Genomic DNA, 17,578 nt, shown 5'->3' on the forward strand with positions numbered 1-17,578 from the left:
GTTTGCCCAGGGTTAGCCCAGGGCGGGGATGAGGGCGGACACGATTTATCGCCGATATTATCGATACTATCGATATCCCGCGCGGGTTGGCGCAGCCGGGACTCGAACCCGCGGCCCCGCCGCTCCCGGGAGGCCGCGCCCACGGAACCGCGTGCCGCGCAGGACCCGCCCCCTCCCACAGCCACCCTGTCATTGGTCAATTACCTGCCAATCAAAAGGAATACGGCAGCGGATTGGTTGATTAGAGGGGCGTGGCTGCGGGGGCGCGGTCCCGTGCGGGCTTCCTGCGGGCGCCTTTGCGCTGACCCCGGCATGGTGGGCACGGGGGGGACCGGGGGGACCGGGGATGGACCGGGAGGGAACCGGGAACGGACTGGGATGGACCGGGGGAACCGGGGAGGGACCGGGGGGGAACCGGGAATGGACCGGGGGGGAACCGGGAATGGACCGGGATGGACCGGGGGAACCGGGGAGGGACCGGTATGGACCGGGGGAACCGGGGAGGGACCGGGAGGGAACCGGGAATGGACCGGGAATGGACCGAGAGCGAACCGGGGATGGACCGGGGGAACCGGGAATGGACCGGGAGGGAACCGGGAATAGACCGGGGGAACCGGGAACGGACCGGGGGGGACCGGGGACGGACCGGGAATGGACCTGGGGGAGACCGGGAACGGACCGGGAATGGACTGGGGGGAACCGGGATGGACCGTGGGGGGACCGGGAACGGACCGGGAATGGACCTGGGGGAGACCGGGAACGGACCGGGAATGGACTGGGGGGAACCGGGATGGACCATGGGGGGACCGGGAACGGACCCCGCAGCCCCGGTGACCCCCGGGATGTCCCCGTGTCCCCCCACCCCCGAGGTGTTGCCCGGTGTCCCCCCAGCCCCGGGGTGTCCCCGTGTCCCCCAGCCCCAGGGTGTCCCCCAGGGTGTCCCCAGGTGTCCCCCAGCCCCAGGTGACCCCGCTGTCCCCCAGGCGGTGCTGGGGGTGCAGGTGCTGGTCACCCTGCTGGCCGCCAGCCTGATGCAGAGGATGGCCCCGCACTGCTCCTTCGCCCGCTGGCTGCTCTGCAACGGCAGGTACGGCCACCCCCCTGTCCCCCCTGTCCCCCCCGTGTCCCCCCCGTGTCCCCCCAGCGCCTGCCACCCCCTGTCCCCACAGCCTGTACAGGTACAAGCACCCCACGGACGAGGAGCTCAGCGCCCTGGCCGGGAAGCAGCGCCCCAAGGGCAAGAGGGACAGGTCAGCGTCACCTGGGGGTGGCAGCGGGACGTGTCACCACCCCCAGTGGCGGGGGGTGACACGGGGACGAGCCGGGTGTCCCTGCAGGAGGGCCAACGGGGTGGCAGAGGACAGGCCGCTGTCGGTGCCGCGGGACATCGAGCTGCGCCTGGACACCAGCCCCATCACGGCCGCCGACGCGCTGGGTAAGGCGGGGACACGCGGGGACACGGAGGGGACACGGAGGGGACATGGCGGGGACATGGTGGGGACACGGCGGGGACACGGCAGGGACACGGAGGGGACACAGAGGGGACACGGCGGGGACACGGAGGGGACACAGAGGGGACACGGAGGGGACACGGCAGGGACACAGCAGGGACAGGCGGGGACACGGCAGGGACACAGAGGGGACACAGAGGGGACACGGCGGGGTGTCCCCATGCGGTGATAGATCTGTCCCCAGCTCAGTGACATGTCCCCAGTGCGGTGACAATGTGTCCCCAGTGCAGTGACAGACATGTCCTCTGCCCCATGACATGCATGTCCCCAGCCCAGTGATGTGTCCCCAGGCAGGTGATGGGTCCCCAGCCCAGTGACACATGTGTCCCCAGCCTGGTGACAGACATGTCCCCAGCCCAGTGCCATGTCCCCAGCCCAGTGACAGGCGTGTCCCCCGCACAGTGACAGATATGTCCCCATCCCAGTGCCATGTCCCCAGCCCAGTGCCATGTCCCCATCCCGGTCCCATGTCCCCAGCCTGGTGGCAGTGCTGTCCCAGCCCGGTGGCAGTGCTGTCCCCAGCCATGTCCCCATCCCGGTGGCAGCACTGTCCCCGCACTGCTGTCCCCAGCCCAGTTCCATGTCCCCATCCCGATGGCAGTCCTGTCCCCGCAGTGCTGTCCCCAGCCCTGTCCCCATCCTGGTGGCAGTGCTGTCCCCGGTGCCATGTCCCCATCCCGGTGGCACGTGTCCCCACAGCGCTGTCCCCGCAGTGCTGTCCCCAGCCCTGTCCCCAGCTCTGTCCCCAGCCCTGTCCCATCCCGGTGTCCCCGCAGTGCTGAGCCATTTCCTCGAGTACCAGTGGTTCGTGGATTTCTCCCTGTCCCCATCCCGGTGGCAGCCCTGTCCCCAGCCCTGTCCCCAGCCCTGTCCCCATCCCTGTCCCCATCCTGGTGTCCCCGCAGTGCTGTCCCCAGCCCTGTCCCATCCCGGTGGCACATGTCCCCAGCCCTGTCCCATCCCGGTGTCCCCGCAGTGCTGTCCCCAGCCCTGTCCCATCCCGGTGTCCCCGCAGTGCTGTCCCCAGCCCTGTCCCCATCCCGGTGTCCCCGCAGTGCTGTCCCCAGCCCTGTCCCCATCCCGGTGTCCCCGCAGTGCTGTCCCCAGCCCTGTCCCATCCCGGTGTCCCCGCAGTGCTGTCCCCAGCCCTGTCCCATCCCGGTGTCCCCGCAGTGCTGTCCCCAGCCCTGTCCCATCCCGGTGTCCCCGCAGTGCTGCGCCATTTCCTCGAGTACCAGTGGTTCGTGGATTTCTCCCTGTCCCATCCCGGTGGCAGTGCTGTCCCCAGCCCTGTCCCCAGCCCTGTCCCCAGCCCTGTCCCCAGCCCTGTCCCATCCCGGTGTCCCCGCAGTGCTGTCCCCAGCCCTGTCCCCATCCCGGTGCCATGTCCCCATCCTGGTGGCACACGTGTCCCCGCAGTGCTGCGCCATTTCCTCGAGTACCAGTGGTTCGTGGATTTCTCCCTGTCCCATCCCGGTGCCATGTCCCCATCCCGGTGGCAGCCCTGTCCCCGCAGTGCTGTCCCCATCCCTGTCCCCATCCTGGTGGCACACGTGTCCCCGCAGTGCTGCGCCATTTCCTCGAGTACCAGTGGTTCGTGGATTTCTCCGTCTACGCCGGCGCCGTCTACGCCTTCAGCGAGGGTTACTGCAGCCTGGCGGGCCCGGCCCGGGAGGGGCACCTGGGCGTGCTCTGGTGCCTGCTCACCGTGCTCTTCTGCCTGTATCCTCGGTTTGGGGGGCAGGCAGAAAGGGGGGACCCCACCAGCATTGGTACCCTCCCAAAAAAGTGAATTTAGGGTCATAAAATTGAATTTTTGAGATTATTTATGGGGAATTCTGCAGGTGAGTGAGCTGGGTGTGCTCTGCTCACCGTGCTCTTCTGCCTGTATCCTCACTTTGGGGGGCAGGCACAACGGGGGGGACCCCAGCAGCATTGGTACCCTCCATAAAAGTGAATTTAGGGGCATAAAAGTGAATTTTAGGGGTTATTTTATTTGGGAGGGATTCTGCAGGTGGCCAACCTGGGCATGCTCTGGTGCCTGCTCACCATCCTCTTCTCCCTGTATCCTCGTTTTGGGGGGACAGGCAGAAAGGGGAACCCACCAGAATTGATACCCTCTCAGCTGAGGCAAAAAAAAAGAATTTTAGGGGTTATTTGGGTGGAATTCTGCAGGTGAGCAAACTGGGCGTGCTCTGCTCAGCATCCTCTTCTCCCTGTATCCTCACTTTGGGGGGGCAGGCAGAAAGGGGGACCCCACCAGAATTGGTACCATCCATAAAAGTGAATTTAGGGGTTGTTTTTGGGGCATAACACTGAATTTAGGGGTTATTTATAAGGAATAACACTGAATTTTAGGGGTTATTTGGGAGGAATTCTGCAGGTGAGCAAGCTGGGCGTGCTCTGGTGCCTGCTCACCATGCTCTTCTCCCTGTATCCTCATTTTGGGGGGGCCAGGCAGAAAGGGGGGACCCCCCCAGAATTGGTACCCCCCATAAATCTGAATTTAGGGGTTGTTTATGGGGCATAAAAGTGAATTTTAGGGGTTATTTGGGAGGAATGGGTGTGCTCTGGTGCCTGCTCACCGTGCTCTTCTCCCTGTATCCTCACTCTGGGGGTCCCAGGCAAAAAGGGGGACCCCACCAGAATTGGTATCCCCCATAAAAGTGAATTTAGGGGCATAAATTTGAATTTTAGGGGTTATTTATGAGGCATAAATCTGAATTTTAGGGGTTATTTCTGAGGCATAAATCTGAATTTTCAGGGTTATTTGGGAGGATTAAATCTGAATTTTGGGGGTCATTTGTCAGGATTAAATCTGAATTTTAGGGATTATTTTATGAAGCATAAAACTGAATTTTAGGGGTTATTTGGGAGGATTAAATCTAAATTTTGGGGGTCATTTGTGAGGATTTAATCTGAATTTTGGGGGTCATTTGGGCGGGGTGCTGCCGGCGCCCCGCAGCGGAGCTGGGGGTGGCTCTGGCCGGGGGGTCGGGCCGGGTCTGGGGGTGTCCCCCGGTGTCCCCAGGCTCCTTGACCGCTGTCCCCACCCCCTCAGCAAGGTGTTCCTCACGGTGATGCGGCACTATTTCCGCTCGCAGGAGGCCGGGGAGCGCTCGGTCTGCCTCGCCTCCGCCCTCCTCTTCCTCCTGCTGGCCATGCTGGCGCTGGCGGGGCGCGAGGAGCTGCTGGAGTTCGGCCTGGAGCCCGGTGGGTGACGGGGACAGGGAGGGGACAGGGATGGGGACAGGGACAGGGATGGGGACAGGGACAGGGACAGGGATGGGGACAGGGCGGGGGGCGATGGGGGGCGCGAGGAGCTGCTGGAGTTCGGCCTGGAGCCCGGTGGGTGACAGGGACAGGGACAGGGATGGGGACAGGGACGGGGATGGGGACGGGGACAGGGGCGATGGGGACCCTGCTGGGGGGGGACACTGCTCCCAGGGGTCACTCGTGGGGGTGACGGCACTCCCAGGGGTCACTCCACTCCCAGGGGTCACTCCTTGGTCACTCCCCACTCCCAGGGGTCACTCCCCAGTCCCAGGGGTCACTCCACACTCCCGGGGGTCACTCCTTGGTCACTCCACACTCCCAGGGGTCACCCCTTGGTCACTCATGAGGGTCACTCCACACTCCCAGGGGTCACTCCCCACTCCTTGGTCACTCATGGGGGTCACTCCACTCCCAGGGGTCACTCCTTGGTCACTCCTCTCTCCCAGGGGTCACTCCCCACTCCTAGGGGTCACTCCACACTCCTTGGTCACTCCCAGGGGTCACTCCTTGGTCACTCCCCACTGCCAGGGGTCACTCCACACTCATTGGTCACTCATGGGGGTCACTCCCCACTCTTTGGTCACTCCACACTCATTGGGGTCACTCCTCACTCCCAGGGGTCACTCCTTGGTCACTCCTCTCTCCCAGGGGTCACTCCACACTCCTTGGTCACTCCCGGGGGTCACTCACTCATGGGCGTCACTCCCCACTCACGGTGGTCACTCCCCCATTGGTCACTCCCCATTGGTCACTCCCTGGTCACTTCCCGGTCCCTCCCTGGTCACTCCCTGGTCACTCCCTGGTCACTGACTGGTCACTCCTCCCTGGTCACTCCCTGGTCACTCCCTGGTCACTCCCCATTGGTCACTCCCTGGTGGTCACTCTGTGGTCACTCCCTGGTCACTCCCTGGTCACTCCGTGGTCACTCCCTGGTCACTCCTCACTGGTCACTCCCTGGTCACTCCCTGGTCGCTCCGTGGTCACTCCCCATTGGTCACTCCCTGGTGGTCACTCCATGGTCACTCCGCAGGGCTGGCCGCCGTCTCCTCTCACCTGGAGCCCATCCTGAGGCCGCGGGGCTGGGACTGGACGTGAGTGGGGACAGCAGTGTCACCTGTCCATCCTGTGTGTCCCCAGGCTGGGGACAGCAGTGTCACCTGTCCATCCCTGTGTGTCCCCAGGCTGGGGACAGCAGTGTCACCTGTCCATCCCTGTGTGTCCCCAGGCTGGGGACAGCAGTGTCACCTGTCCATCCTGTGTGTCCCCAGGCTGGGGACAGCAGTGTCACCTGTCCTTCCCTGTGTGTCCCCAGGCTGGGGACAGCAGTGTCACCCTGTGTCCCCTGTGTCCCCAGGCTGCCCCTGGCCAGGCTGGGGACAGCAGTGTCACCTGTCCCCTGTGTGTCCCCAGGCTGGGGACAGCAGTGTCACCCTGTGTCCCCTGTGTGTCCCCAGCCTGGGGACAGCAGTGTCACCTGTCCCTGTGTCCCCTGTGTCCCCAGGCTGCCCCTGGCCAGGCTGGGGACAGCAGTGTCACCCTGTGTCCCCTGTGTCCCCAGGCTGCCCCTGGCCAGGCTGGCCTTCAAGCTGGCACTGGTGGCCCTGTGCTCCTTCCTGGGCGCCTGCCTGACCTTCCCGGGGCTGCGCCTGGCACAGACACACCTGGACGCGCTCAGCATGGCGGCTGGCCGGCCCCTGACACAGTGAGTGACACCTGGGGACACTGGGGACAGTGTGGGACACCTGGGGACACCTGGGGACACTGGGGATAATGGGGGCACAGACACACCTGGACGCGCTCAGCATGGCGGCTGGCCGGCCCCTGACACAGTGAGTGACACCTGGGGACAGCAGGGACACCTGGGGACACCTGGGGACAGCAGGGGACACCTGGGGACACCTGGGGACACTGGGGACAGTGTGGGGGACACCTGAGGCACTGTTGGGGGTGCCTGGGGATAGCGGGGACACCTGTGGGGGACAGTGGGGGACAGCAGGGGACACCTGGGGAGGGAGCGAGGGAGGGCTCGGTGCCGGGACGCCCCTGCTCTGGGGGAGGTTTGGGGTGAGAGGAGAGGGGGCTGTGGGGTCTGTGGGGTCTCTGTGTGTCCCTGGGGTCCCTGTGGGGTCCCTGTGGGATCTGGGGGTCCCTGGGGTCCCTGTGGGATCTGGGGGTCCCTGTGGGGTCGCTGTGGGATCTGGGGTCCCCGCAGGCTCCTGCTGCACGCGGGGTCCCTGGGGTCCCTGTGGGGTCCCTGGGGTCTCTGTGGGGTCCCTGTGGGATCTGGGGGTCCCTGTGGGGTCCCTGTGGGATCTGGGGGTCCCTGTGGGGTCCCTGTGGGATCTGTGGGATCTGGGGTCCCCGCAGGCTCCTGCTGCAGGCGGGGTTCCTGTGGGTCCCTGTGGGGTCCCTGTGGGATCTGGGGTCCCTGTGGGATCTGGGGGTCCCTGGGGTCCCTGTGGGGTCCCTGTGAGATCTGGGGGTCCCTGTGGGGTCTGTGGGGTCTCTGTGGGATCTGTGGGTCCCTGTGGGGTCCCTGTGGGATCTCTGTGGGATCTGGGGTCCCTGTGGGATCTGGGGTCCCTGTGGGGTCGCTGTGGGATCTGGGGTCCCCGCAGGCTCCTGCTGCAGGCGGGGTTCCTGTGGGTCCGTGTGGGGTCTGTGGGGTCTCTGGGGGTCCCTGGGGTCCCTGTGGGATCTGGGGTCCCTGTGGGGTCGCTGTGGGATCTGGGGTCCCCGCAGGCTCCTGCTGCAGGCGGGGTTCCTGTGGGGTCTGTGGGGTCCCTGTGGGGTCCCTGTGGGATCTGTGGGATCTGGGGTTCCTGTGGGTCCCTGTGGGATCTGGGGGTCCCTGGGGTCCCGTGGGTCAGTGACAGTCCCCGCAGGCTCCTGCTGCAGGCGGGGTTCCTGTGGGGTCTGTGGGGTCCCTGGGGTCCCTGTGGGGTCCCTGGGGTCTCTGTGGGGTCTGTGGGGTCTCTGTGGGATCTGGGGTCCCTGTGGGATCTGGGGTCCCCGCAGGCTCCTGCTGCAGGCGGGGTTCCTGGCCCCCGTGCTGGTGGTGCTGCTCTGGGTCCGGCCCCTGGCCCGGGATTTCCTGCTGCAGGCCCCGCTGGGCGGGCGGACGGTGCAGATGTGAGTGGCACAGCTGGGGGACATCCCCGGGGGGACAGTGTCCCCACTGTCACCCTGGTGACACCCAGTGACCCTCTGTGTCCCCAGTAACCCCCAGTGTCCCCTGTGACCATCCATGACCCTCGGTGACCACTGGGACCCAGTGTCCCCCAACAGCTCCTCAATGTCCCCTGTGACCCTCTGTGTCCCCTGTCCCCTGTGGATCAGGGGTTCCTGTCCCCAGCCTGGTGCCATCCCCAGTGCCATCCCCAGTGTCCCCTGTCCCCTGTGGATCAGGGGTCCCTGTCCCCAGGCCGGTGCCATCCCCGGTGTCCCCAGTAGATCAGGGGTCACTGTCCCCAGCCCAGGGCCATCCCCAGTGCCATCCCCAGTGTCCCCCTGTCCCCTGTGGATCAGGGGTCGCTGTCCCCAGCCCGCTGCCATCCCCTGTGTCCCCTGTCCCCGGTGCCATCCCTGGTGCCATCCCTGCCGTGTCCCCTGTGCATCAGGAGTTCCTGTCCCCAGCCGGTGCCATCCCTGGTGTCCCCTCTGGACCAGGGGTGGCTGTCCCCAGCCCGGTGCCATCCCCAGTGTCCCCTGTCCCCGGTGCCATCCCTAGTGTCCCCAGTGGATCAGGGGTCACAGTCCCCAGCCCGGTGCCATCCCCGGTGCCATCCCCGGTGTCCCCTGTCCCCGGTGCCATCCCCGGTGCCATCCCTGGTGTCCCCTGTCCCCGGTGCCACCCCTGGTGTCCCCTGTCCCCGGTGTCCCCTGTCCCCGGTGCCATCCCCGGTGCCATCCCTGGTGTCCCCTGTCCCCGGTGCCACCCCCGTGTCCCATGTGGATCAGGGGTCACTGTCCCCAGCCCAGAGCCATCCCCGGTGCCATCCCCGGTGTCCCCTGTCCCCGGTGCCATCCCTGGTCTCCCCTGTCCCCGGTGCCATCCCCGGTGCCATCCCCGGTGTCCCCAGTGGATCAGGGGTCACTGTCCCCAGCCTGGTGCCATCCCCGGTGCCATCCCCGGTGTCCCCTGACCCCGGTGTCCCCTGTCCCCGGTGCCATCCCCGGTGTCCCCTGTCCCCGGTGTCCCCGGTGTCCCCTGTCCCCGGTGCCACCGCGGTGTCCCCTGTCCCCGGTGTCCCCTGTCCCCGGTGTCCCCTGTCCCCGGTGCCACCGCGGTGTCCCTGTCGCCCGCAGCCTGTCGGACGCGTCCTTTGACACGCTGCGGCTCTGGGCCGTGGTGGCGCTGTCGCTGCTGCGCCTGCTGGGGACGCGCCACCACCTGCAGGCGTACCTGGCGCTGGCCGAGCGCTGGGTGCGCCGCATGCGGCGGCAGGCGGGGCGGATCCCGGCCCGCGAGATCCAGCAGCAGGTGCGGGACCGGGACCGGGACCGGGAACGGGAACGGGAACGGGAACGGGGATGGGGATGGGAACGGGAACGGCAGGCGGGGCGGATCCCGGCCCGCGAGATCCAGCAGCAGGTGCGGGCCGGGAAAACGGGAACGGGAACGGGACCGGGAACGGGAAAACGGGAACGGGGATGGGGATGGGGATGGGGATGGGAATGGGAATGGGAACGGGAACAGCAGGCGGGGCGGATCCCTGCCCGCGAGATCCAGCAGCAGGTGCGGGACCGGGAAAACGGGAACGGGAACGGGGATGGGAAAACGGGAATGGGGACGGGAACGGGAATGGGAACGGGATGGGAACGGGGATGGGAACGGGAATGGGAACGGCAGGCGGGGCGGATCCCGGCCCGCGAGATCCAGCAGCAGGTGCGGGACCAGGAAAACGGGAACGGGATGGGAATGGGAACGGGAATGGGAACGGGAACGGGAATGGGAATGGGAACGGGAATGGGAACGGGAACGGGAATGGGAATGGGAACAGGAATGGGAACAGGAACGGCAGGCGGGGCGGATCCCGGCCCGCGAGATCCAGCAGCAGGTGCGGGACCGGACCGGGAACGGGAACGGGAACGGGAACGGGGATGGGAACGGGAACGGGAATGGTAACGGGGATGGGAATGGGAACGGCAGGCGGGGCGGATCCCGGCCCGCGAGATCCAGCAGCAGGTGCGGGCCGGGAAAACGGGAACGGGGATGGGAACGGGAAATCGGGAATGGGAACGGGGATGGGAACGGGAACGGGAATGGTAACGGGGATGGGAATGGGAACGGGAATGGGAACAGGAATGGGAATGGGAACGGCAGGCGGGGCGGATTCCGGCCCTGGCCCGCGAGATCCAGCAGCAGGTGCGGGCCGGGAAAACGGGAACGGGGACGGGAACGGGAACGGGAAAACGGGAACGGGGATGGGGATGGGGATGGGAATGGGAATGGGAACGGGATGGGAACGGGAACAGGAACGGGAATGGGGATGGGAATGGGATCGGGATTGGGAACAGGAACAGTATTGGGGTCAGGACTGGGAATGGGAATGGGGATTGTGGTTGGGGTTGGGATTGGGGTCAGGGTCAGGGTGGGGATGGCAATGATGAGGATGGGGAGCAGGGCCAGGATTTGGGATGGGGATGGGGATTTGGGATGGGGATTTGGGATGGGGATTTGGGGTCAGGGCGAGTCTCCAGGGTCCCTCTGGGCTCTCAGCCCCGCAGATCACCAGGATTTGGGATGGGGATGGGGATGGGGAGCAGGGTCAGGATTGGGATTGGGATGGGATCAGGGTGTATCTCCAGGGTCCCTCTGGGCTCTGGCCCCGCAGATCTCCCAGATTTGGGATTTGGGATTTGGGATTTGGGATGGGGATGGAGATGGGATCGGGATTGGGGTCAGGGCGTGTCTCCAGGGTCCCTGTGGGCTCTGTCCCGCAGATCTCCCGCATTTACTGCTACGTGTCCGTGGTGAGCCTGCAGTACCTGGGCCCCGTCATCCTCACGCTGCACTGCGCCCTGCTGCTCAAGACCCTGGGTGAGGAGGGGCCACCAGGGCCCCAGCTGTCCCCAGCTGTCACAGCCCCCAGCTCAGCGTGTCCCCTGCTTCTGTCCCTGCTCCTGTACCTGCTCCTGTCCCTGCTCCTGTCCCTGCTCCTGTCCCCTGCTCCTGTCCCCTGCTCCTGTCCCTGCTCCTGTCCCCTGCTCCTGTCCCCTGCTCCTGTCCCCTGGTTCTGTCCCCTGGTTCTGTTCTGGTTTGCAGTGGGGACAAACTCGGTGCTGGGACTGTGCCACCAGCAGGGCTGGGGCACGGGGACACGCCAGAGCTGTCCCCTGTGTCCCCAGAGCTGTCCCTGTGTCCCCACAGCTGTCCCCGTATCCCCAGAGCTGTCCCCATGTCCCAGAGCTGTCTCTCTGACCCCCCAGAGCTGTCCCCATGTCCCCACAGCTGTCCCCAGAGCTGTCCCTGTCCTGCAGGTCACCACTCCTGGGGGCTGTCCCCCTGTCCCCAGAGCTGTCCCCCTGTCCCAGAGCTGTCCCCTGTCCCGCAGGTCACCACTCCTGGGGGCTGTCCCCTGTGTCCCCAGAGCTGTCCCCCTGTCCCCAGAGCTGTCCCCGTGTCCCCACAGCTGTCCCCTGTCCCAGAGCTGTCCCCAGAGCTGTCCCCTGTCCCGCAGGTCACCACTCCTGGGGGCTGTACCCCGTGTCCCAGATCTGTCCCCTGTGTCCCCAGAGCTGTCCCCATGTCCCCAGAGCTGTCCCCATATCCCCACAGCTGTCCCTGTCCCACAGGTCACCACTCCTGGGGGCTGTCCCCTGTGTCCCCACAGCTGTCCCCTGTCCCACAGCTGTCCCTGTCCCGCAGGTCACCACTCCTGGGGGCTGTCCCCTGTGTCCCCACAGATGTCCTCCTGTCCCACAGCTGTCCCCTGTCCCACAGCTGTCCCTGTCCTGCAGGTCACCACTCCTGGGGGCTGTCCCCTGTGTCCCCACAGCTGTCCCCCTGTCCCACAGCTGTCCCCTGTCCCACAGCTGTCCCTGTCCCGCAGGTCACCACTCCTGGGGGCTGTCCCCCGCCGTGTCCCCCGCCGTGTCCCCAGCGGCTCCGGTGGCCCCGCCGCGCCCCGAGGCTGGCAGTGACGGTGGCGGTGGCGGTGGCGGTGACAGTGACGGTGACAGGGACGTGCAGGGCGCGGTGCAGGAGCTCTCGGCGCTCCTGGGCGCTGTCCTCGCCCCGCCCTTCCTGCGGGGCCTCTTCTCCTTCCTCACCTGGTGGGTCAGCGCCTGCCAGGTGCTCTGCAGCCTCTGCGGCCTCTACTTCCACCAGCACCTGGCGGCCTCCTGACACTGGGGGAACTGGGGGGACTGGGATGGACTGGGATGGGGCTGGGATGGGGCTGGGAGGGACTGGGATGGACTAGGTTGGACTGGGAGGGACTGGGAGGGGATTGGGGGGGACTGGGATGGGGCTGGGATGGACTAGGATGGGATTGGGATGGGACTGGGGGGGACTGGGAGGGACTGGGAGGGACTGATGGACTGGGACGGACTGGAGGGACTGGGACAGACTGGGAGGGACTGGGATAGACTGGGATGGGACTGGGAGGGACTGGAACGGACTGGAGGGACTGATGGACTGGGATGGACTGGGATGGGACTGGGACGGACTGGAGGGACTGGGACGGACTGGGACAGAGTGAGAGAGACAGGGACAGACTGGGATGAACTGGGACAGACTGGGAGGGACTGGGATGGATTGGGAGGGACTGGGATGGACTGGAGGGACTGGAGGGACTTGGATGGACTGGGACAGACTGGGACATACTGGGATGGACTGGAGGGACTGGAGGAACTGGGAGGGACTGGGATGGACTGGGATGGATTGGAGGGACTGGAGGGACTTGGACGGACTGGGAGGGACTGGGACAGACTGGGATGGATTGGAGGGACTGGGACAGACTGGGACAGACTGGAGGGACCGGGTGCTGCCAGTGCCTCTCTGCTGCCGTGCCTGCTTGTGCCACTTTGGGGACACCCGTGGGGACATTGGTGCCACCAGGAGGGGCTTTGTGTCACCACCGTGCCTGCCCCTGGTGGGGAGAGCCTGGGGACACGCTGGGGACACGCTGGGGACACCCAGGAGTGGCAGCTGCAGTGGCCAGCAGGGTTTTGGGGTCCGTGCTCCTGTCACCCCTCGGGGTGGCAGCTCCTCAATAAACAAGTGACACCAGGGTTGTCACCCAGAGGCTGCTCTCAGTGTCCCCAACCCCCCAGCAGGTGGCACGGGAGGAGCAGAGCTCAGCTCACCTGTCCCTGTCCCTGGGGTCACCTGGGGATGGTGGCACTGGGGGTGGGGACAGGGCCGGGTCCCTTCCCTGTCCCTGGAGTCACCTGGGGATGGTGACACTGGGTGGTGACACGGGGTGGGGACAGGGCCGGGTCCCTTCATTGTCCCTGGGGTCACCTGGAGTTGGTGACATTACAGGGGTGGGGACAGGGCCAGGTCACTTCCCTGTCCGTGGGGTCACCTGGGGATGGTGACACTGGGTGGTGACACTGGGTGGGGACAGGGCCGGGTCCCTTCATTGTCCCTGGGGTCACCCGGGGCTGGTGACACTGGGGGGGTGGGGACAGGGCCAGGTCACTTCCCTGTCCCTGGGGTCACCTGGGGATGGTGACACTGGGGGTGGGGACAGGGCTGGGTCCCTTCCCTGTCCCTGGGGTCACCCGGGGCTGGTGACACCGGGGGTGGGGACAGTGTCCCCGTGAGCCGAGCTGTCCCCGGGGTGGGGGCTGCTGCAGCTGCGTGTAACGGGATTAGCAGGGCCGGGCTCTGATCCTGTCTGACGGCCTTGCAATGGTCTTAATTCCCTCTGCCAGCGCCGGGAGGAGCGCTGGGCCGGGCTTAACTGGGCTGATCCGCCTCCTCCTCCTCCTCCTCCTCCTTCTCCTGCTTCCCGGGAATTCTCGCCGCGGATGTTTGAGGAAAAAAGCAGGGAAAAAAAGAGGCGGAAATTCCCATTTTGCAAGTGGGGAATGGGGAACCCAAAGCCCAGCCCAGCTCAGCAAGAGACGGGGAGCCCAAAACCCAGACTAGCGGGAGATGGGGAGCTCAAAGCTCAGCTTAGCCAAAGCCCAGCCTAGCAGGAAATGGGGAACCCAAAGCCCAGACTAGTGGGAAATGGGGAGCCCAAAGCCCAGCCTAGGAGGAAACGGAGAACCCAAAGCCCAGCTCAGCTAAAGCCCAGCCTAGCAGGAATGGGAGCCCAAAGCCCAGCCTAGGAGGAAACGGAGAACCCAAAGCCCAGCTCAGCCCAGCCCAGCAGGAAAAGGGGAGCCCAAAGCCCAGCCTAGGAGGAAATGGGGAGCCCAAAGCCCAGCTCAGCCCAGCCTAGCAGGAAAAGGGGAGCCCAAAGCCCAGCCTAGGAGGAAATGGGGAACCCAAAACCCAGCCCAGCCCAGCCCAGCCTAGCAGGAAATGGGGAGCCCAAATCCCAGCCTAGGAGGAAACGGAGAAACCAAAGCCCAGCTCAAAGCCCAGCTCAGCCCAGCCCAGCGGGAAATGGAGAACCCAAAGCCCAGCCCAAAGCCCAGCTCAGCCCAGCCTAGCAGGAAAAGGGGAGCCCAAAGCCCAGCCCAGGAGGAAATGGAGAACCCAAAACCCAGCCCAAAGCCCAGCCTAGGATCAATGGAGAACCCAAAGCCCAACTCAAAGCCCAGCCCAGCCCAGCCCAGCCCAGCCGGTCGGGACGGCGCAGTGCGGGGGAATTCCCGCCGGGTTTGGGGTGCAGGGGGGGCTCGGGGCTGTCCCGGCCGTGTCCCCGCCGTGTCCCCGCCGTGTCCCCGCCGTGTCCCCGCCGTGCGCTGTCCCGCCTGTCGCCTGTCGCGTTGCTAGGGCCGGGTTGCGGCGGAGGCAGACACGCAGACGGAGCCTCCCCGGGGAGCTGCCCAGACGGGTGACCCTGCCCGGCGGCGACAGTGACAGATCGAGCAGCCGGCGGCGCAGACACGGCCGCGGGCACCGAGGGGCCCCGGGGGATGCGGGGGGCGCGGGGCACCGGCGGCGTTCGTCCGTCCCGGGCGGCCGGGTGGGATCCGGGAGAACCCGGGGGGATCGCGGGGCTGGGGGCTCGGCCTGGCACGGGGGGATGCGGGGGGTCCTTCCCAACCCATTTTATCCCAAATGGATCCATGGCAGGGAATCCTTTCCCATCCCATTTTATCCCAAATGGATCCATGGCAGGGAATTCTCTCCCATCCCATTTTATCCCAAATGGATCCATGGCAGGGAATTCTTTCCCACCCCATTTTATTCCAAATTGGATCTGTCACGGGGAATCCTCTCCCACCCCATTTCCACCCCAAAAAGGATCCCTGACAGGGAATCCTTTCCCATCCCATTTTATCCCAAATAGGATCCCTGACAGGGAATCTTTTCCCACCCCATTTCCACCCCAAAAGGGATCCCTGACAGGGAATCTTTTCCCATCTCATTTTATCCCTGACAGGGAATCCTTTCTCACCCCATTTCCATCCCAAACGAGATCCCTGAATTCTCTCCCACCCCATTTCCACCCCAAAAGGGTGGACAGGGAATTCTCTCCCACCTCATTTTATCCCGAATGGGATCCCTGACAAAGAGGGATGCAGGGAATCCTTTCCCACCCCATTTCCACCCCAAAAGGAATCCCTGACGTGGAATTCTTTCCCATCCCATTTTATCCCAAATGGGATCCATGGCAGGGAATTCTCTCCCACCCCATTTCCACCCCAAATGGGATCCCTGACAGGAAATTCTCTCCCATCCCATTTTATCCCAAAAGGGATCCCTGACAGGGAATTCTTTCCCACCCCAATGGGGTCCCTGGCAGGGTTTGTGAGGGGATTTTTGAGGGTTTTTGGGTTGTGAGGAGATTTTGGGGAGAGGACTTGAGGGGTTTTTTGAGGGGTTTTCAGGAGTTTTGGGGGAGGTTTGAGGGGTTTTTTTGGGGGGTTATAAAGGTTTTTTTGGGGATTATGAGGGGTTTTTGGGGGGGGTTATAAAGGTTTTTTTGGGAGGGGTTATGAGGGATTTTTTGGGGGGGTTATAAAGGTTTTTTTGGGAGGGGTTATGAATGTTTATTTGAGGGGGTTATAAAGGGGTTTTTTTGGGGGTTATGAGGGTTTATTTGGGGGGGTTATGAGGGGTTTTTTGGGGGTTTATAGAGGTTTTTTTGGAGTTTGGGAGTGGTTTTTATTGAGGCCGGGAGCCCCGAGCTGGGGGAGGCTCCGGGCCGAGCCTGAGGTGACAGTGCCACCTGCTGCCACCGCGCTGGGGACAGCGACACAAATCCGAGCTCCTGCCCTTCCCTCTGCATCCTCCCGAATTCCCAGCAAAGCCTCAAAACAACATTAAAAAAACCTAAAAATCCTCACAAAAAAAAAACCCCAAAACCCTCAAAAATCTCCTCACAAACCCCCCAAAATCTCCTCACAAAGCCCCAAAAATCCCTTCATAAACCCTCATAATGCCCAAAAAACCCACAAAACCCTAAAAAAGCCATCAAAAAACCCTCACAACCCCCCCCAAAATCTCCTCACAAACCCCCAAAAATCTCCTCACAAATCCCCCAAAAATCTCCTTAAAAAGCCCCAAAAAAATCTCCTCACAAATCCCCAAAAATCTCCTCAAAAATCCCCCCAAAATCTCCTCAAAAATCCCCCAAAAATCTCCTCAAAAATCCTCCAAAACTCTCCTCACAAATCCCCAAAAATCTCCTCAAAAATCCCCCAAAAATCTCCTCAAAAATCCCCCCAAAATCTCCTCAAAAATTCCCCAAAAATCTCCTCAAAAATCCTCCAAAAATCTCCTCACAAAGCCCCAAAAAATTTCCTCAAAATTCCCAAAAAATCTCCTCACAACCCCCCCAAAAATCTCCTCACAACCCCTCAAAAATGTCCTCAAAAATCCCCCAAAATCTTCTCACAAAGCCCCAAAAATCTCCTCAAAAATCCCCCAAAAACCCCCCAAAAATCCCCCCAAACCCCCCCTGAACGTTCCAGGCCCGAGAACCCGAGGTCAATCATATTTTTTATTAAATATACATCCTCTCTTGGCACAAATCTTAAAATATATAAACATTATATAACAAAGTGTCTTCACTGCAATAAAATAGAATCCAGATCCAAGAAAAGCCGTCAAAATCGACACACACACATCGATGGTGAGGGCAGGGGAAAAGGCAATTAACAGTGCTTGTGCTAATTAATTCATTAATTAATTAATAGATGCATAGACCACACAGGCAGTGAGGGGTGCTGGGACACCCTGCAGCTCGTGGTGATTTTGGGGGGAAATGTGGAGAAAAAAGGGGGGAAAGGGGGAAAAGGGTGAGGAAGGGGAGAGGGAAAATGGGGGAGGAAAAAGGGGAAGGAAAAAGGGAAAAGTGGGAGAAAAAGGGGGGAAATTGAGGGGGAGACTGAGGGGGGAAAGGAAAAGGGGAGAAGGAAAAGGGGGAAAGGAAAAGGGGAAAGGAAAAGGGGAAAGGAAAAGGGGAAAGGAAAAGGGGAAAGGAAAAGGGGAAAGGAAAAGGGGAAAGGAAAAGGGGAAAGGAAAAGGGGAAAGGAAAAGGGGAAAGGAAAAGGGGAAAGGAAAAGGGGAAAGGAAAAGGGGAAAGGAAAAGGGGGAAAAGAAAAGGGGGGAGGAAAACGTGGAGGAAAAGGGGAAAAGAAAAGGGGGGAGGAAAAGGGGGAAAGGAAAAGGGGAGAAGGAAAAGGGGGAAAGGAAAAGGGGGAAAGGAAAAGGG

At 63.2% G+C, this 17,578-nt stretch overlaps 1 protein-coding gene across 1 annotated transcript; it reads left to right on the forward strand.

Annotated features, from left to right (window-relative positions):
• Window positions 1-265: 265 nt before the first annotated feature.
• On the forward strand, window positions 266-12,167 carry TMEM161A (transmembrane protein 161A). Its single transcript, XM_084221097.1, has 12 exons — window positions 266-315; window positions 984-1,087; window positions 1,170-1,250; window positions 1,338-1,435; window positions 3,077-3,233; window positions 4,573-4,724; window positions 5,818-5,878; window positions 6,346-6,489; window positions 7,806-7,919; window positions 9,096-9,270; window positions 10,734-10,830; window positions 11,843-12,167. Exons 1-12 carry the CDS (start codon window positions 313-315, stop codon window positions 12,136-12,138), a joined length of 1,482 nt encoding a protein of 493 aa, XP_084077223.1. The 5' UTR covers window positions 266-312; the 3' UTR covers window positions 12,139-12,167.
• The last annotated feature ends 5,411 nt before the right edge of the window (window positions 12,168-17,578 follow it).

This window comes from Fringilla coelebs, assembly GCF_963513975.1.
Source record: "Fringilla coelebs genome assembly, chromosome: 24".
NCBI classification, from domain to species: domain Eukaryota; kingdom Metazoa; phylum Chordata; class Aves; order Passeriformes; family Fringillidae; genus Fringilla; species Fringilla coelebs.